We start from the raw sequence: 23,002 nt of genomic DNA, 5'->3' as shown, positions 1-23,002 counted from the left end.
TGATAATGTTATATCTGTAGTGATATATCAATCTATTATGTGCCATGGTAATGCTATATCTGGAGTGATATATCATTCTGTCACACCCCATAGTTCTAATAATGCTATATCTGGAGTGCTATATCATTCTATTATGTGCCATGGTAATGCTATATCTGCAGTGCTATATCATTCTGTCACACTCCAGAGTACTTTTAATACTGTATCTGCAGTGATATATCATTCTAATATGTGCCATGGTAATGTTATATCTGGAGTGATATATCATTCTATTATGTGCCATGGTAATGCTATATCTGGAGTGCTATATCATTCTTTCACACCCCATAGTACTGATAATGCTATATCTGCAGTGCTATATCATTCTATTATGTACCATGATAATGCTATATCTCCAGTGCTATATCTTGCTATCATGTGCCATGGTAATGCTATATCTGGAGTGCTATATCATTCTGTCACACCCCATAGCACTGATAATGCTATATCTGCAGTGTTATATCATTCTATTATGTGCCATGGTAATTTTATATCTGCAGTGATATATCCTTGTGTCACATGCCACGGTACTGATAATGCTATATCTGCAGCTCTATATCATTCTATCATACACCACGGTACTGATAATGCTATAGTTGCAGTGTCATATCATTCTTTTATGTGCCATGGTAATGTTATAGCTGGAGTGCTATATCATTCTGTCACACCCCATAGCACTCATAATCCTATATCTGTAGTGCTATTTCATTCTGTCACACCCCATAGTACTGATAATGCTATATCTGGAGTGCTATATCATTCTACCACACCCCATAGTGCTTATAATGCTATATCTGCAGTGCTTTATCATTCTATCACAAGCCATGGTAATGTTATATCTGCAGTGCTATATCATTCTATTATGTGCCAGGGTAATGCTATATCTGCAGTGATTTATCATTCTGTCACATGCTATGGTACTGATAATGCTATATGTGCAGGACTATATCATTCTGTCACACCCCATAGTGCTGATAATGCTATATCTGCAGTGGTATATCATTCTGTCACATGCCATGGTACTGCTAATGCTATATCTACAGTGCTATATCATTCTGTCACACCACATAGTACTGATAATGCTATATCTGCAGTGCTATATCATTCTATTATGTGCCATGGTAATGCTATATCTGGGGTGCTATATCATTCTATCACACCCCATAGTACTGATAATGCTCTATCTGCACTGCTATATCATTCTGTCACACCCATAGTACTGATAATGCTATATCTGCAGTGATATATCATTCTGTCATACCCCATAGTACTGATAGTGCTATATCTGGAGTGCTATATCATTCTGTCACACCCCATAGTACTGATAATGCTATATCTGCAGTGATAGATCATTCTGTCACATGCCATGGTACTGATAATGCTATATCTGGAGTGCTATATCATTCTATTATGTGCTGTGGTAATGCTATATCTGGAGTGCTATATCATTCTGTCACACCCCATTGTACTGATAATGCTATATCTGCAGTGATGGATCATTCTGTTACATGAAATGTTACTGATAATGCTATATCTGGAGTGCTATATCATTCTGTTATGTGACATGATAATGCTATATCTGCAGTGCTATATCATTCTATTATGTGCCATGGTAATACTAAATCTGCAGCGCTATAACATTCTGTCACACCCCATAGTACTGATAATGCTATATCTGCAGTGCTCTATCATTCTATTATGTGCCATGATAACTCTATAGCCGCAGTGCTATATTATTCTATCACACACCATGGTACTGATAATGCTATATCTGCAGTGCTATATCATTCTGTCACACCCCATAGTACTGATAATGCTATATCTGGAGTTCTATATCATTCTAACACACGCCATTGTAATGCTAGATCTGCAGTGATATATCATTCTGTCACACCCCATAGTTCTAATAATGCTATATCTGGAGTGCTATATCATTCTATTATGTGCCATGGTAATGCTATATATGCAGTGCTATATCATTCTGTCACACCCCAGAGTACTTTTAATGCTGTATCTGCAGTGATATATCATTCTATTATGTGCCATGGTAATGTTATATCTGGAGTGATATATCATTCTATTATGTGCCAAGGTAATGCTATATCTGGAGTGCTATATCACTCTTTCACACCCCATAGTACTGATAATGCTATATCTGCAGTGCTATATCATTCTATTATGTGCCATGGTAATGCTATATCTGCAGTGCTATATCTTGCTATCATGTGCCATGGTAATGCTATATCTGGAGTGCTATATCATTCTATCACACCCCACATTACTGATAATGCTATATCTGCAGTGCTATATCATTCTATTATGTGCCATGGTAATGTTATATCTGCAGTGATATATCATTGTATCACATGCTATGGTACTGATAATGCTATATCTGCAGCGCTATATCATTCTATCATACACCATGGTACTGATAATGCTATATTTGCAGTGTCATATCATTCTTTTATGTGCCATGGTAATGTTATATCTGTAGTGCTATTTCATTCTGCCACACCCCATAGTACTGATAATGCTATATCTGGAGTGCTATATCATTCTATCACACCCCATAGTGCTTATAATGCTATATCTGCAGTGCTATATCATTCTATCACATGCCATGGTAATGCTACATCTGCAGTGCTATATCTTTCTATTATGTGCCATGGTAATGCTATATCTGCAGTGATTTATCATTCTGTCACATGCCATGGTACTGATAATGCTATATCTGCAGTGTTATATCATTCTATTATGTGCCATGGTAATGCTATATCTGGGGTGTTATATCATTCTGTCACACCCCATAGTACTGATAATGCTATATCTGCACTGCTATATCATTCTGTCACACCCATATTACTGATAATGCTATATCTGCAGTGATATATTATTCTGTCACACCCCATAGTACTGGTAATGCTATATCTGGAGTGCTGTATCATTCTGTCACACCCCATAGTACTGATAATGCTATATCTGCAGTGATAGATCATTATGCTACATGAAATGGTACTGATAATGCTATATCTGGAGTGCTATATCATTCTATTATGTGACATGATAATGCTATATCTGCAGTGCTATATCATTCTGTTATGTGCCATGGTAATACTAAATCTGCAGTGCTATAACATTCTGTCACACCCCATAGTACTGATAATGCTATATCTGCAGTGCTCTATCATTCTATTATGTGCCATGATAACTATAGCCACAGTGCTATATCATTCTATCACACACCATTGTACTGATAATGCTATATCTGCAGTTCTATATCATTCTGTCACACCCCATATTACTGATAATGCTATATCTGGAGTGCTATATCATTCTGTAACACCCCATGGTACAGATAATGCTATATCTGCAGTGCTATATCATTTTGTCACACCGCATAGTACTGATAATGCTATATCTGCAGTGCTATATCATTCTATCGCATGCCATTGTACTGATAATGCTATATCTGCAGTGCTATATCATTCTATTATGTGCCATGGTAATGCTATATCTGGAGTGTTGTATCATTCTGTCACACCGCATAGTACTGATAATGCTATATCTGCAGTGCTATATCATTCTATTATGTGCCATGGTAATGCTATATCTGGAGTGTTGTATCATTCTGTCACACCGCATAGTACTGATAATGCTATATCTGCAGTGCTATATCATTCTATCACATGCCATGGTACTGATAATGCTATATCTGGAGTGCTATGTCATTGTATTATGTGCCATGGTAATGCTATAAATGGCATGCTATATCATTCTGTCACATGCCTTAGTACTGATAATGTTATATATGCAGTGCTATATCGTTCTATTATGTGCCATGGTAATGCTATATCTGGAGTGTTATCTCATTCTGTCACACCCCATAGTACTGATAATGATATATCTGCAGTGCTATATCATGCTCTGGTAGTCACAAACTTGAAAAACATGCACAATATGGAGTTACTAAAATGCTGAGAAGAATGGAGAACTTGCTAGAAGGAGACACTCTTATTGATGGGAATGCAAATAATACAAGTGGGGAGGGGGTTATGATTCAGAAACAGTTCATTACAGGGCATGAGGAAAGGGCAGATTTAAATGCAATGGTAAAAATAACAGAAGGGGACAACAGTAGCACACGGAAGGAGCTGATGTAAAACTGACTTAGGAAATTCTCTTTCACAGAGAGAGTAGTGGGACCTTGAAATGTACTGCAGAGGTAATGCAGTGCAGGGCAATGGATAGATTGAGCAGTGCCTGGGCAGATAACAGAAATAGTAGTCCTTGGCAGTGCAGTGATGTTTGCTAATGACTGGCATCATCACCCAGGTCAACAATGTACCCTCTTGCATCAGCATCTTCATATGTTTCTGTGAAAATGATGTATATGGTGTCTGAGAATATAGTGCTATAACTGTAGACCACATAACTTCATTGCCATAAAGGTGGCAACACTGTGGCAGCACTCCTACTGAAATGGAGAACTAAAAGAAAGGCAATTTCCTAAACAAGCAGCAGTGGTCACATCTAACCATGTCTTACTTGTTTGTGTCCTGGCTGAACAAAGCAGCTCACAGTTTCAGTACTTGTAATGTACCCTTTCATCACTAAATAAGAATTTTACTTTGGCCTTCATTAGTAACTGCAGAAAACCAAAAGCAGAATAACTTTGGCAGCTAATTCGATATCAGCAGCCAGTGTGTTTTGCATCAATGGTTGTTTCAAGTGTGGGTTCCGCTTAGGAGAAAAAGTTACAAAGAAACAAATTTCCTATATGAGATTCCAATGGACTGATGAACAGCATTGCTGAAATGAATGAGTTTGTTGACCAGGGCTAGTGACATCTCCAATTTTACAATGAATGAATGAATGAATTTTTCAAAGTATGAATAAATTAATGCATGAATGCATGAATGAATGATTGTGTCATGGTGTGGATAAATGAATGCATGAGTGAATAACTGAATGAGTTACTGATTTTCTGTGTTTTTAGCAGGACACCTGTAATACTGCAAAAAATGACTTCACTGACTGGAAATGATGAAGTTGTTAGATGGAAGTTGTGATGTTACTGTCCTCATTCTGGCAGGATTCTAGTGCAGGAATGAATGACTTTGTTCTGTGTCTGAATGAATAATGGGGCTCCACTTGTTGAATGGATGAATGACTTCACTTGGCTGTCCAATATTTGGTGGGACTCAACTGGATGAATAATTTAGGTGACCAGGATTGAGTGAGTCACCACTGGTTGAACAAATGACTTGGCTGCCCAGGACTGGATGGAACTTCATTGGCTAAATGACTTACTGTGCAGAACTGGGTAGGATATGAATGACAGGTTGAATGAATGATTTACTTGCCCAGAATTGGGTAAGGCTTCATTAGCTGAATGACTAAGTTATGTAGGACTGGGTGAGACAGTTTTGACTGTATTAGTGACCTAGCTGTACAGGACTACGCGGGGTTTGACCTAAATGAGTGAATAAATGAATGAATGAATGAAGAATGAACTGATGACGTACTAGCTGTCAGGGGCTTCACTGCATGAAAGTTTCACTGTGAATCAAACAAAACATTTTCTACTGTGTCACAGTTTACACTGAGGAAACAGACATATAACAAATGTCAAGTTTACTTTACCTGGACAGAAGACAGAGTATTCCTTTGTGCCTATTGAGTGTTTAACTTCACAGAAAATTTTAATTGGTTTCTGACAGTCTGTGAGGGGTAACAGAAGTTGACTGCTGCCTGTGTAAGTTCCCTTGCTGCTTATTACTGATGGATAAGTCTTCGGCAGAAAGTGTGAGGTGTCGATGGATGGCTGGGATCTCCAAGTAAAACTTATATCGCTTGGTAAGAACTCGGTTGCTAAAATGCCCAATGAAATGAATCCGTCTGGGCTTGGTTCAGAGCATGAAGCAACTGGGAACACTGTTGGAGCTGCCTTCTGAGCTGTAAAGAAACAACACACATATGGTGAGTTAGAATACAAAAATGGTTTGCTTTGTTACAGACCAAAATTAAAAGCATTGTATGCTAACCATCTAAAGCCATGCACATCTAATCAGTTACACAACTTTCCATTCAGATGAGCACTACAGAATTGTTTGAAAGGACATTTGTGACACGTACCAGTAAGGCTATGAGTGAGAGGAGTATTTTTAGACAGTAATAACAGTTCCTCCCTTTGATAAGTAACCTGTTACTGTGAATAAGTCATGCGTGTTTCATCTGTTATTATCTGAGCGATCCATGATAATAATACTGCAGGTACAAGGATTGGTTCCTACTGCTTTTGATTACGGACTCACAAAGACACACTATGCTTTAGTATGTACAAGGATCGGTTCCTACTGCTTTTGATTATGGACTCACAAAGATACACTATGCTTTAGTATATACAAGGATCAGTTCCTACTGCTTTTGATTACGGACTCACAAAGACACACTATGCTTTAGTATGTACAAGGATCGGTTTCTAGTGCTTTTGATTACGAACTCACAAAGACACACTATGCTTTAGTATGCACAAGGATCGGTTCCTACTGCTTTCGATTATGGACTCACAAAGACACACTATGCTTGAGTATGTACAAGGATTGGTTCCTACTGCTTTTGATTACGGACTCACAAAAACACACTATGCTTTAGTATATACAAGGATCAGTTCCTACTGCTTTTGATTATGGACTCACAAAGACACACTATGCTTTAGTATGTACAAGGATCGGTTCCTACTGCTTTTGATTACGGACTCACAAAGACACACTATGCTTTAGTATATACAAGGATCAGTTCCTACTGCTTTTGATTACGGACTCACAAAGACACACTATGCTTTAGTATGTACAAGGATCGGTTCCTACTGCTTTTGATTACGAACTCACAAAGACACACTATGCTTTAGTATGTACAAGGATCAGTTCCTACTGCTTCCGATTACGGACTCACAAAGACACACTATGCTTTAGTATGCACAAGGATCGGTTCCTACTGCTTTCGATTATGGACTCACAAAGACACACTATGCTTTAGTATGTACAAGGATTGGTTCCTACTGTTTTCGATTACGGACTCACAAAGACACACTATGCTTTAGTATGTACAAGGATCGGTTCCTACTGCTTTCGATTATGGACTCACAAAGACACACTATGCTTTAGTATGTACAAGGATTGGTTCCTACTGTTTTCGATTATGGACTCACAAAGACACACTATGCTTTAGTATGTACAAGGATCGGTTCCTACTGCTTTCGATTATGGACTCACAAAGACACACTATGCTTTAGTATGTACAAGGATCGGTTCCTACTGCTTTCGATTATGGACTCACAAAGACACAATACACTTTAGTATGTACAAGGATCAGTTCCTACTGCTTTTGATTACGGTCTCACAAAGACACACTATGCTTTAGTATGTACAAGGATCGGTTCCTACTGTTTTCGATTATGGACTCACAAAGACACAATACACTTTATCATCTACAAGGATCGGTTCCTACTGTTTTCGATTACGGACTCACAAAGACACAATACACTTTAGTATGTACAAAGATCGGTTCCTACTGTCTTCGATTATGGACTCACATAGACACACTATGCTTTAGTTTGTACAAGGATTGGTTCCTACTGTTTTCGATTACAGACTCACAAAGACACACTAGGATTTAGTATGTACAATGATCGGTTCCTACTGTTTTCGATTACGGACTCACAAAGACACACTATGCTTTAATACTTTCAGTTATAGATTTACTTTCTCCACCAGCTCTCACAAATATGCCCCACACAACTTTATGACTCTGTCTTTAATAAAAGTTTAGCCCACCTGCAGTCACTGAAGTTAACAGGGTATGGAATATATATGCTTTATCTTTCTGTACATGCAGTACACATTGAAACTAAAAGACATGTCAAAGAATGAAAGACCACACTGTATTCTGAGCAGGGAGATGAAAGTCTGGAAAAGTTTATGCAAATTATTTAAAGGTGGAGCAGCACCTTGAGACATTATAATGAGAAGGAGGGGGTGAAGCTCCCTCATACAGCAATGCAGGGGTGTAAATGTAGCACACAACCATATGCAGTGAACAGTATCTCTCTCTTCATCTCCCCTGCTGTGGGAGGAAGACATAGCATGTGGCTTACAGGATGAATCTTCGTGCAGACCCTCTCTGCATCACTCGCCCCAAGTCCTGAAACAGTCATAAGTTGTGATACTACTAAAAAACTGACATGACACATGTCTAAAGATGGTGAAGGAAAGGAGACGTTGCTGTAGGTCCATTAATATATCATACAAAAAACATATCCTGGGTCACCTGTAACTAGTGCTTATTTATTTGCATATTCCATAGTGGCATGGATCATTACTAAATGATAACAAATACCTCAACTAAAATTTATATGATTTTTCTAGAATCAAAAGTCAGTGGCACATGTCAAATTAGATTATGCAAAAAATCTACAGTTATTAACTAATAATCATAACAAACTTGTTAGCAAACTAGAGTACTAATTATCAAGGTAAAACAACAAGCTGCAGTTAAAGTAAACTAATAGCAGAATATCAGCTCAAACAATAGAGCCCCTACCAGAACAAGAAGTTTCTGAGGGTAGCCTGAACCATGCAGTACTTTACTGATTGAGTACCCAATGAGTTAATGGCTTCCTCAGAGTTTAGGCTATGAACAAAAAGGACCTAGTCTAGCAGTCTCCTTCTGGACATCAGAATTTCAGGCAAAACTTCCACAGATAGATGACATCATTAAACTACCACAGAGAGATAACATCATTAAACTGCCACAGATAGATTACATCACTGGGCCGGGATTCCTATCCTCTACAAACCTTTTGGATAAAGGATAAAGACATGCCATGCAGGAATGCCATGGAAAAATCAAGGAGGTTTCTAGACATGCATCTACTAGTTCATTCATTGGAAGGGAGTCTCGGGGATTTGGAGTGAAACATGGTACCCTATTTTTAGGCTGGAACAAACTGAAATACGTGAGAACAATAGTTTCAGCAGAAACAGTTAAAGTGTTGGCAAGACAGCATCCTCATAGGGGTTGTTGGGATCAGCACTTCCTTTAGTGCTGACAGTCCATATGGGAATGCTATGTAGCTGCTCTCATAAATATAACTGTTAAGACTCTAGATAGACAACACATTCAGAAGTCCATTTTAGATTCTAGAAAAGCCCTTCAGTAGTAGCAGTCAAGCTTCAGACAATAATTAACTTTAATACCACCTGTAATTGCACAGTAGCCCCCAGCAGTAACTAGCTGACTATAGCTAAGACAGATGAAATAGCACATGCATTTATATAGCAACACCTCAGCTGTTGTAATCAAACTGTAACGAATGAATGAAGAATACATTTACTATAAGGCATCATGCAGGAGTACGTATAGCAGCCCAAGCAGTGGCAACTGAAGTCCATATGGGGTAATATAGCACTGCCTCAACACTATTACATTTCACATGGGTTATATAGTAGTCCTTCTGTGCTATCAGTGCACATCTCAAATTATTTAGCAAAGACCTGTGCAAGACTATTAGAGTCCATACTGGATTATATATGACTCAGGATTATTCATTTTTGCAGATTTTTAAATTAAATTTATACATAGTGGTAATAATATGTATTCTTTTAATGTGGAATCTGATTTCATAAGGTCTTAGAGCCATGGCGGTTATACCAAACTATGAAACCCTTACAGGAGTTCCCCAAATGTAACTGTAAAACTGCAGTCAGTAACACAACCCAAAAATGAGTTCCATAAGGAAGTATGGAGCAATCCCTTTAAAGTGTCTATTAGGCTGTGGTCAGCATAACAGCTGAGTCTATATGGATTATTCAGTAGTCTGTCCGTGGTGCGAAACACTATTCAGGTAGAAATACAGCTTGGAGTCATTATGGGATGTCAACAGTCCATCAGCAGTGAGTCTCAAGTGTCCATAAAACAATATGTAGCAGCTCCTCCGCAGTGACATTCAGACTGCTGCCAGAAACATACCTGGAGATCCCCAAAGACATTATATAACTACATATAATAATACCCCTACACCACTGGGTGCCCAGCCATACTGAATTATACAGCAATCACTCAGTAGTGACACTTGAGACTCCCCAAAGGTTAATACAGCAGTCTACTAATGTTGACTATGAGAGTCCATACAGAACTAAATTATAAGTCTTTCTGTTGGTGACTGACAGTCCATATGGTGCTGGGTTCCATTTGTAATTTCAAAATACTGAAATCCCGAATTTCAGTATTTCGAAATTATAACACCGAAGCCTTGAAATCTCGAAACACCAGAAGCGCGAAATTCAAAATCCCGAAGTACGGAGATTTTGAATTAGTGCTTCTGGTGTTGCGGTGTGTGAATGGTTAGGTGTTAGTTCGGGTATGTATGTATGTAAGTGTAAGTGTGTTGCTTAGGGGCTTTAGTGTGTCAGTGTGCACTGTGACTGAGATGTGTGTGTGCGAGGGACTGTGAAATGTGTGGGTGTGAGTTACCTTTGTGTGTCTGATTGTGCAATCTTGGAGTAAGTATATATAAGTAGGGGGGTGTGGGGGTAAGCCCCATATATGGGGGGTGCAGGGGGGCTTGCCCCCCTTACTTATATGTGATTTAGGTTTGTCTGTGTGCTTGTGGAGGGATGTTGTGTGTATGTTTATGTGTGTGCTCTGTGTGTAGTGTAGGTTTGGGATTTTGAGTTTCGCAATTATGGGTTTTCGGGATTTGAAGGTTTCGGCTATGTAATTTCAAAATACTGAAATTCGGGATTTCCGTATTTCGAGATTTCATAGTGAACCCATGGGGCTATATAGCAGTCCTTCTACAGAGACTAATGGATTTCATATGGCATAACAGAACAGTCCTTCAGTAGTGATTCTTAAGAGTCTATATGGAATTATATAGCAGCCACACAGCTGTGATTGTCAGAGTATATACAGGACTACTTAGCAGTCTCTTATCAGACACTGCTGAGTCCATATAGGGTTATATAGCAGCCCATTAGCAATGATCATCGTACTCCATATGGAATTATATAGCGATTCATTTTAGGCTTAAGTCCTTCAGCACTGCCTTTTCCCATCTTTGTTAGGTCATGTGGGATTATATAACAGTCGCACAGCTGTAACTGCTGAAATCCATACAGGATTCTCTAGCAGTCTGTAAGCAGCAAACCTGAGGCTGCATCACAGTGAAGCTTGGCCTTCCTGCTCTGCTGTAGACTGTCCAGAAAAAACAGGGCAGTTTTAGAGCTACACTGATTCTGGCCAGCCTTCTTTCAGAAAAAACATAAATTTGTAGCCTTATTTTTTTCTACTAGATTAAATTCCCTATTTTTGCAAACTGTGTTGTTTTCATGCATAAATTGAAGTGTAATGTCAGTAACAAGTCTGGATGCGTGTAATATCAGTAATAACACGTCTGTCATGCATATAATGTCAATAATAACAAGCCTGTCTTGCATGTTTAAGATATGTCTTATGATAAGACAGTGTCTCTGCTAGTGAAGCTTTTTAAGCCAACATAATAGATTAATTAGATATATATGTTTTACAAATATATATGTATACATATATATATATATATATATATATATATATATATATATATATATATATACATATGCACACACACACACACACACACACACACACACACACACACACACACACACACACACACACACACACACACGTACTTATTCCTTGTAATTATGTATCTGCATGTGTGTATTTGTATATTATTTTATTTAGTCTTTATAATTATGTATCTGCATGTGTGTATTTGTATATTGAGACATGGTCTGAAGAAGATGAGAATCGCAAAAACAGTTACCATTTTATACAGTTATTTTATTAAAAAAGGCTGTTCAGCCTAGTGTGGACATCTGCTTTTATTTATTTATTTATGTATTTGTATATTCCTGTTTTTATTCTTTGTAATTATGTATCTGTATGTGTGTATTTGTATATTACTGCACTTTTTTTTTTTTTTTTATAATTATGGATCTGTACGTGCGTGTTTGTATTTGCCTGGGTGGTCTATGTCATGTTTAAAAAGGATCTTCGGGCCTGCCCACATACCTGGTTAAGAAGCAAACAAACAATAAATATATTAAATAAGTGAAATAAATGAGTTAATAAATGCCCATTCACCTGGCTGTATGTCCATTTCATATACAGAGTCTCATGAATGCTTTGCATGGTCGTCATTACTAATTTAAAATACCGCTGAAATGGTGCTGGTAATTTAAGTCATCTCCGACTGCATTAAATGTAGAATTAACTTAAAAGCTCAGTACACTCATTCATTTTCACCTGACATTCCTTCTTGGATTTTCAAAAGTGGAAATAATATAATTAATATAACAAAAACTGACTACTCCATTTCTGATTGCATCACTCACTGACTATCCCTATAATTTATACCATTAACAAATTACTGCCTATTCATTTTAATTTTAATATAACACTTACTGATTACTTCATATTACTGTCATGTACTTATACCATCACCAAATGTCACAGGATGTATACATTTCATGTTACTGACATGTACTTATACCTTCACCAAATCTCACAGGCTCTATGTGTTCATGTTACTGTTATGTACTTATACCATCACCAAATGACAGAGGCTTTATGAGTTCATGTTACTATCATGTACTTACACCATCATCAAATGTCACAGACTGTATGCTTTCATGTTACTGACATGTACTTATACCATCACCAAATGTCACAGGATGAATGCATTCCTTTTACTTACATGTACTTATACCCTCACCAACTGACACAGGCTATATATGTTTCATGTTGCTGTCATGTACTTATACCATCACCAAATGTCACAGGATGAATGCATTCCTGTTACTTACATGTACTTATACCCTCACCAACTGACACAGGCTATATATGTTTCATGTTGCTGTCATGTACTTATACCATCACCAAATGTCACAGGCTGCATGTGTTCATGTTACTGTCATGTACTTATATCATCACCAAATATCACAGGCTGTACGCATTCATGTTGCTAACATGTACTTATAACCTCACCAAATGTCACAGGGTGTATGTGTTCATGTTACTGTCATGTACTTATACCATCACCAAATGTCACTAGCTGTAAGCATTCATGTTACTGTCATGTACTTATACCCCCACCAAATATCACAGGCTGTATATGATCATGTTACTGTCATGTACTTATACCATCACCAAATGTATGTAGTTTCATGTTATCATTTTCAAGCAGCCCAGTTGTCAAGACACCACTGTAACATACAACATACCTTCATGTAAGTAGTTAAATATTACAATGTGTTAATAAAATATGTCTAGAGAGTTTTTCCATGGGCCTTCACTGAAAATTGGCTCTGTCCAATTTGAACTTTCCCAGTAAACAAATGTCAAATAAAATAAATGAATAAAATTTCAGAGGTCACCAACCCTAACAGAAGAACACAAGAGTTCATAAAACTTCAGTGGTTATACACTCTAAGAGCAAATTTACTAAATAAATCCAACAAAATGATGCAGCCATTGTCAGTGGCTACATATCCCATCAGCAGACCTCTCCAAATGTTAGCAGTTGTCTTACCACTGGAGTTTCTACTGCCTCCACACTCTGCCAGCTAAATTACCCCAGTGTCTATCAGTGTATACCCCAAGGATACCTTAACCTGATACCACTGGCTGTTTGACCCACTTGCTGAAGGACACCAATGCCTATCAGTGTATACCCCAAGGATACATTAACCTGATACCATTGGCTGTATGACCCATTCACTGAACGACACTAATGCCTACTAGTGTATAGCCCAAGGAAACATTAACCTGATACCATTGGCTGTATGACCCATTCGCTGAATGACAGTAATGTCTACCAGTTTATACCCCCAAGGATACATTTGGCTGTATGACCCACTCCCTGAATGACACTAATGTCTACCAGTGTATACATAGAGGATACTGTAACCTGATACGACTGGCTGTATGACCCACTCCTTGAATGACACTAACACTACCAGTGTATACCACAAGGATACATTAACCCGATACCACTGGCTGTTTGACCCATTCGCTGAATGACACTAATGCCTATCAGTGTGTACCCCAAGGATACCTTACGCTGATACCACTGGCTGTATGACCCACTCCCTGAATGACACTAATGTCTACCAGTGTATACATAGAGGATACCTTAACCTGATATGACTGGCTGTATGACCCATTCGCTGAATGACACTAATGCCTATCATTGTATACTCTGAGGATAACCTGATACAACAGCTGAATACCTTGTCTGTCACTGTATACCCCACATTTAAATTAACCTGTTGCCACAAGAATAGTTACCCTGATTTCAGTACCTGCATATTCCACAAGGCTGAATTACCCTAATGCCTGCAGCTGTACATCCCAGAGATGACTGAAGCTGATTGCATTTGTTACATGACACACTAACAGATTTACCCTGATACCCATGGCAGTGTACACCGCCACCTTTCCTCCCTGATATCAGTGCCTGTATACATTCTACAACTTGATGTAATCCCAAGGCTGTTCAGACAGTACATACACAGTTCACAGGAAGTAGTGGGGGGGGGTTGAAAAAATGGAAACCCCATGACTACTCAGACAGTATATGCAGAGTTCACAGGAAGTAGTAGGTGGTTATAATAAATGGCTGCACACATCAGTATTGGTGGCATCCGATCCATCTGGGATATGAATAGGTATGCTCACCACATATTTAGCCATCCTGCATGCATGTGAGTTATGCACTTTCATATTATTCTGAATAATTTCTGATATGTGTTTGCCATTTGATATATATATATATATATATATATATATATATATATATATATATATATATATGTGTGTGTGTATGTATATATATATATATATATATATATATATATATATATATATATATATATATATATAAAAATATATGGGTCTATTAGAAAACACCAAAATTCCACTTGTTCGAAAACGAACAGTGGAGTTTCGGTTTCGCAAAAGTGCACTTAAATGAAAGTGCACTTCTGCGAAGAACGGTTCAATGAACCGTTAAAGAATACGGGTCCTTAAGCACACCACAGTGGGGAAAGGAAGTTTATGTGTTTCCCCACTGTAGTGCGATCTCAGAGTTGGTATATTTAAGTAGGGGTGTGGGGGGGCACAGCCCCCATATAAGTGCAGAGGGCTTGCCTCTGCAAAAACAATGTTTTAATGTTTTTTATCGGTTCTTTGAACCGATGTTCACGAAAGTACACTTTCGCGAAGGTGTGAGCCTACTAATTTCAAAGATGTGTATTTTCAACGTTATACAGTAGACCCATATACATATATATATATATATATATATATATATATATACACACACACACACACACACACACACACATATTTTTTAAACTTTACATTTTACACATTCTTATAGCAACTTAGAAATAATAAACTGCAGCAGCTTTCCATCAAGATATTTTAGATCATCAAAAGTAAAACCAAAAACACATCATTAAGCTTTGTGGTTTGGCATGTTACAGCAGATTTGCCTTCATTTTGGTTTGTATGTTTTAGATCATAATGAATCATTAGCTATTATGTCACATTAACAGCTAGTACACTATTCAGACAGTTGAACTCCACACTGGGGATTTAAGTGTGAACGCCACAGTGTAATTATAACACTTACATTTTTGTATGCTCTGTTGAATTTCAGACAATAGATTTTTTGTAATGATTTCAGACATATTTAACTAGCTTCTATTGTTACTCTGACACATGGTAGTCAGAGCTGAAGTTAAAACTACCCTTTATAAATTGCACATATCACTTTCTGTCACTTTAGTACGTTAAAAACAATAAATCAGCAGCTTAAAAAGGAAATAATTCCTTCACCTAAGATAGTGTTAACTATGTAGAACAACTGACAGTGTCAGAGTGGTGAATAGAGTGAATAATATTATTAATTCTTTGAATGAGCTGTGGTAGCATAAACCCTAAGGACAAAATCAAATCAAGAGGCAAATTAACAGACTGGCTTATATGGCAGAAGGTTCCATTTCATCTAATGAAACCATGTTGTTATATTCTTTGTTAGCTAAGACACATTTGTACAAATTCAAAAATTTTGATAAGAGCAAAAGATTTGCTCAAGGTTATTTGGCATTTCATTTTCAGGATTGTGTTATTTGATATTTCCATGGTCAGCTTACAAATATAACTACACAGGAATCGAACACTGGTCAGCAGATTATAGCTTGTTTACAGCGTACTGCTGTAACATATTTACTTATATTGCCAGACCTATAGTTAATTATAGATTCTAATGATTTGCCTAGAATACTTGCAGACATATAAAACAGTAAAATAAGATTTGTCTGAGTATGTGTCAGCCTGAAGGGTAGGTGCATACCAAGTCTGGTATATCAAAATATTGCAACAGCATTATAGCTCTGTATAAGATGGCAGACAGCAAGAAACAATTAAACTGCAGCAGACAACTGACCAAAGTATAAGTCATCTTCCATCTGCTGCTAGTTTTACTTAAGATTGTGATAAGGAAATGTTGTGTAACCTGTCAAGAGCACAGGTGATGCTGATGGACCACCATTTTGAACAACAACAATAAAAAGTACAAAGGACTGCTGTAAGCATGCTGCAATGTTTTACTTTGTGGGTCAGTGTGGTACAGAGTGAAGTTGGTGCTGGTCGTGTCTGTGAGTGTGATACAATGTTTTACCTTGTGGGTCAATGTGATACAATGTTTTACCTTGTGGGTCAGTGTGGTACAGAGTGAAGCTGGTGCTGGCTGGGTCTGTGAGTGTGATACAATGTTTTTCCTTGTGGGTCAGTGTGGTACAATGTTTTACCTTGTGGGTCAGTGTGATACAATGTTTTACCTTGTGGGTCAGTGTGGTACAATGTTTTACCTTGTGGGTCAGTGTGGTACAATGTTTTACCTTGTGGGTTAGTGTGATACAGAGTGAAGTCGATGCTGGTTGGGTCTGTGAGTGTCATACAATGTTTTACCTTGTAGGTCAGTGTGGTACAGAGCGATGTTGGTGGTGGTTGGCAGGAGGTTACTACAGGCCATTTGCTTTGGCAATACTTAGATCTACATAATCCAAATTGGGAATGCCAGGATGTTACTGGAAGGATTGCATATATAAAGTAAGGCTTGCAAAATTACAGAAGAAAATTAATATATTCAGACTTCTCATCCTTCCTTATACTGGCTATATTTCTAGGTGCATCTTAAAACCTGTAGTCCTGATTTAAAGAATACCATTTATACTGCTTTTTTTTAAGTTTGCATGCTGACATTGTATGCTGTACTAACCCACAAATACAAGTTGCGGTTTTCACTGCAAAAGTTATGAAGCTAGGCGACAGCCTTAGTTTAAAGCATAGTCAGGTGTAACTACAGCTAGTGGCATTGGGAGAGTGGTCTGCTACTGGAAGTTCAAACTCGCTAATGCATGTCTTGAAATTGTGAATGTTTATCTTCAGTTTAACATAAGTACTGGGGGGTTAGAATATTTCTTTAAAACTACACTTAAATTCTTGCTTTTCCAAGAGACACATTTACAGTCTTAAAATTTACAATGGGAACCCTAGGAAACAGCTTACGATACATAAAAGCATCAAATATATGGAGTTTATGTTGGCTCAGGGTGTCTGGGTAGACTTAATAGTTATTACCAAACACACAGTTTCACATTCCCCATTCAAAAAATAATCTTTTATATTTTTGTTTTCTACTTAAAAGTTGGCATCTGAGGAAAAGTTGGCATATGAGGATGTAAATAACTGCTAACTACAACCATGCAATAATAAACCTGAATTGAGGTGCATACCATTGTTTAGTTACTCTGTAGGAAACCTTTGAACTTTGACCTAATTTAGTACTTTTTTATCAAAGATTTAAAATCTACATTTCAACACATATGTTGAAATTTTGTGTAATAAAATGGTTCTGGAAATTTTTGTCCCAGTTACAGTTCAAATAAAATATTAGCTTCCATACAAATAGCTTACCTCCCACATAGTAACATACCTGGATCTCTTGCAGTGAGACTCTCACAGAGAAACACTCACAGATTACAAACTACTGAGGTATTTTAAAAACAATTTAAAAAATCAAACCACTGCATAAAATGCAAATTTTTAGAATTTTAAAAAGAGTAAAGCAAACTTATTGATTCAGTACTCCCGTTCTGATTTCAGTTTGGTCGCATAGCTTGATAAATAGCATTGTAACGGTATACAGTTTATGTAAGTATTATTCTGAGGTGCTTAAGATGCCATATTCTTTTTTTTTTCTACAGATATTAGGAGAATTGAATTTTGAAAACTAAATATTGCATTTCAGTGGAATATTCTCTCATGGTTATGGACCTCTGACCTAGTGTATTTAATCAAAGTTTAACTATTATTACAGATAATCACAGTATTTGGAAGTTTCCATCTGATTGGAAGGGTTTGTAGGTGTATTAACACACACTGTACACCAGTGTTCCTAATGTTGTATCCATTATCCTGACAGCTAACACTTTCTCCCTCCTTTCTGCATCTTAACTGAACAATGGATATTCACTGGTGGGTGTTTGTCTTATTAACACTTTCTTGATAGGCTTACAAAGTATGGAAGCTTTAGCATGAATTTTTTTAAGAAACTGTGCATTCATTTGCAGATGATACCTTTTGGAATATATATAGGTTCATAGGTTCATAGGTAGGTACTAGGCTATTGGCCCTAGGGCATAATTAAGCCTAGCCAAAATGTTTTGGCTTGCGCCTCCCATGTGATTTAGTTACCTGTGCCTCTGTCGAGTAGGGCCACAGAAGTGATTCCCAGGGTGAATTTCCTGTTCCCCATCCACTCAACAAGATTCTTCTTGAAGAGCGCTAATGAGGAGCTCTGCCTCACATATCTGGGGACCTTATTCCGGAGATGGGGGAGTCTCTGGAACAGGAATCTGTCCCTCCAACAAGTCCTGTTTATTGTAGAGGTCAGGTTAAGGTCCCTAGAGTGTGTAGCTTGAGTAGATTGGGTTTTCCTTAGCTGGAGCATTTCCAGCAATTCGGGGTTTGACATAGCCTTGTATTTCAGGCAGAGATCACCTCTGAGTAGCCGGTATGCAACCGAGTACAGTTGAAGTTTTTTTAGCCTGGTGGCATTGGGCATGTGTTTCAGGCCCGTTATCCTCTTGGTGGGGTATTTCTGAGGTGTATCTAGTTGTTGCAGGTGTCTAGTAAGGTACATCCCGAATGGGGCATTGTACTCAATAATGGGTCTATAAGTGATGAGTAGAGGGGACAATAACTTCCTTTTTTCTAGATGCAAACCCCTTTGTGATAACGTGGGTCATGTAGAATTATTTTCTAACTACCTTAGCGATGTGGTTATCGAAAGAGAGGTTACTGTCTGCCTGGGTCCCTAGGTCTCTTATCACACTCTCTGTGTTAAGTGAACTGCCACCTATGTGGGATAACAGATAATTCTGAGGTTTAACTATCAGAACATACCATATATTAGGAAGTGGGTACCATTCCAGAATAGGCTTGCTCATTCTGATAGCTTTTGTCAGATCTTACTAAGAAATATACACGCTATTTATTTCCTTACTTATTCTGGTGGATACAGAGTGTAAATGTAATGTGCTAGGTTTCATTTCCTGCAACACTTTGCAAACGTGTAACTATGTAGAAATGCATTGACTAATATCCAGCTACTTCTCTTCCTGTAAAAGTTTTAAAAAAATAATGCATCCATTACTTCATATCTTAGTATATCCCATAACATCACTATTACAGATTTTTATATGCATACATGCATATACATCTGTATGCATGCATACACCGTTCCCAAGGTAGCAGTATTTCTGATAATGAAGTTTCTTTTCAATAATATTTTACTTCTCTTCAAGATCTAGTCAGTAAAATCCATAAAAAAACAGTTTTACTATGAACAATAGTGCCATATTGTTATACTGCAGATGACATATGTAAGGGACTTTTTAATAAAAGCAGGCTTACACTTCAGGAAATAATATTCATCCTAAGAAAATTAATCCTTTTACAACTGACCTGTACTATAGAAATTAATAACTGAGACTTCCTGATATCTTGTATCCTCACCACTACCTTGTTCTTGTTGTACGTAACCAGTACTTTTACCTGCAAGCTTTGTACGTCAGCACTTATGACTGACTTGTACTATAGCAGTGACTTCCTGATATCTTGTATCCTCACCACTATCTTGTTCTTGTTGTACATAACCAGTGCTTTTACCTGCAAGCTTTGTACATCAGCACTTGTCACCATTATCCTAGTAACTCACTGATGCCTCTTGGCACATATCAGTGTAAAATTTCTCAGCATAAATTAACTATTTTCTTTTTATATAATTTACCACAAATTATTTCACTTGTGATATGGCTGTCCTGATAATTAACCCTAGTGATCCAGTCTAACTACCAAAGTGAATAAAAAATTAATTCAGACTTTGCTGTTAAGGAATTTTCACTACTGATTTATAAGCGGGTATGTGAGGCCTGAACCTATAATCTGCACACATAAATTACAGGACACAGTCTCTGAAAAGAAAGAGAGAAATGAAGACAAAAAAAAACCTTCAAAAAGAAATACTGTGGCTACCACATTCAGCAACTCGCTGCTGTTTCAGAGATCCCTTTCCCTTGTTAATAAATAACATCTGACTTGACTTCCTGCCACCAGGCACTGTTTTTTCAATAACATTGTTCTAATCTTTGTACATCTGCAGCATACTTGCCAAGAAATTAGCACCACTCTCCGTTGTAATTTTTCAGTCAGCCAAGCATAGTGAGAAATGTTTTTAATGTACTAATTGAGTTCAGTCCATGCCTAATACAAAGTGCAGTTAGTCTTAAACTCTGGTCACTACTTCCCGCTCCTTACCAGACTATAGCTTCAGCTGCAAAGATGGTACTGACCCTGGAATGTGAATTTAGCTGTATGAAAATGCAGACTCTGGAGAAAGACTGCTGTTTGCATACTTACATTACTACATCTAAGGCATACGCGGCTACGCCACTCCATTACTGGGTACTTTCAAAACTGCTGTGATTTTACAACATAGTTTAACACATGCTTTGAACAGATTTGTCAGTAATTTATAAATATGTTAATTAATAAACTGTTTAACCAAACTGACAGTTTGGTATATCATTTCAATTATTGCCCCATTACATTAGTCCTTAAAACAGAACAGGCCCAAAACTTCCCCCTGAATTTTAACCTTGAAGAGTTAATGTGGTCAACTATCTTGGTGTGTGTGTGTGTGTGTGTGTGTGTGTGTGTGTGTGTGTGTGTGTGTGTGTTTGTGTGTTTGCATGCATGTACATGCGTGTGTGCAAGTATGGAATATGTGATGAAAAACAGATATAATAACCTCTGTCGATTACACTCAGAATGCGTTTTATACAGATCGGTATAACAATCATTTTGTAAGCATTTTGTGTGTAAATTTTGTGTAAGGTCATAGTTGTCCTTTAAGTTTATAAGTTACTAAAAAGCTTCTTACAACCTCTCTCTATCCTATCTATGACACTGATTTGGTTTACTGATAGAGCCAAATTGCTAGTACAATACCTTCATCTCCGCATTGCTATTCATCTCTTTCTCCTCTTCTTCATATATCGCACATGTTATCTAGACCATATACATTTCTTATGTTTTTTTTTTTTTGCACCTGTAATGGGGTAATTACCTAAATAAATGTTTATCGTTCTACTTATTGGTGGAGATGTCACATTGCTTGCCACAATCTGTTTGTATCCATAATATCAACAGCTGACTGTGTTGTTGGTTAATTATTTGTGTGCTATATAACATAGTAACACGCATATCACATACTGACACGCATCTATTGTTTGTAAAAATGAACCCCAGGATTTTTCCTATAAACATCCTTGCTGTTTGGACTGACAACTTAGTTCCAAAATATTAAAACTCAGAACTATTTAGTTATAAATAAGTAAGCAAATCAACAAATATGCACAAATATAAAAAGACTGTTCCATTTAGGAAATTATGTGTCTTGTGTACTTATGTCTAAAATAAATACATTTGACATTTTATGAATGTAAACTTTTCATATTTCTTTTACAAAAAAACAAACTTTAATAAAGAAATTGTTCATAACTATGTGGATGACACTCATGACATTGATTTATTATTAAATGAATTAGTTGATTAATGTATTTATTTATTCTTTATTAACTGTAACAGCGAAATGATTCAGACAGATGTAATAAAAGTTCTTCTGTCATGAAATCTACTTACCTTGTGCATCTATACTGCAAGAATGTAATATGGTCAGGTCCTAAAAATTCAGAATGGAAGTTTCTTCTGACATTTTTCTTACAGATTATTTGTTTCAGTTATTAAGTTTGTTTCACTATTTTTTAATTAATTATTTTTTTTCTGTAGCTGTTAATTAAATCTGCATTTAGCTTAGTTAACAGAAAATGCTATCTTACAGCGCAGTATGATCGTTTTAGGGATAACATGGAGAAGTGGATTAGTTTTATTGCTTAATGCTTTTCTACCTATTAAATGTAGAGACATTTTGAGTTCATTGAGTTTTTAAAAAGAAGTAGTTTCGGATTTAGGTTTTCATTTAACAGTGATCCTGTTGTTTCTTTTCTTTTTTTTTTTAATTTGTATGCAGGTACCACAGTTCAGAACTGGATTAATAACACAATGTTTGTAAAACAGATTCCTAGCCTGAATATGTGCATTCAGAAACATCTCAGCAAAAGATATTTGTCATTTTTTAAGATATAGGTAAACTACAGATTGTTGAATGACTATAAAGTTCTACAAAGTGTACCACACTTTATTTTGTTTTTGCTAAGGGTTTATA

The 23,002-nt window shown here is 37.0% G+C and overlaps 1 gene segment (V, D, J or C); it reads right to left on the bottom strand.

Annotated features, from left to right (window-relative positions):
- LOC122815143 overlaps positions 1-23,002 on the bottom strand; it is a 115,251-nt gene that overhangs the window by 21,336 nt on the left and 70,913 nt on the right. The window contains 1 exon segment of the C gene segment in view: positions 5,683-5,994. Within this exon segment, the coding sequence occupies positions 5,683-5,994 (312 nt within the window).

This window comes from Protopterus annectens, chromosome 11.part0 (genome assembly GCF_019279795.1).
Source record: "Protopterus annectens isolate FY-2018-M chromosome 11.part0, PAN1.0, whole genome shotgun sequence".
NCBI lineage: Eukaryota > Metazoa > Chordata > Ceratodontiformes > Protopteridae > Protopterus > Protopterus annectens.
Note: the sequence above shows the minus strand (reverse complement) of the source record. Positions and strands in the feature narration are given on the sequence as shown.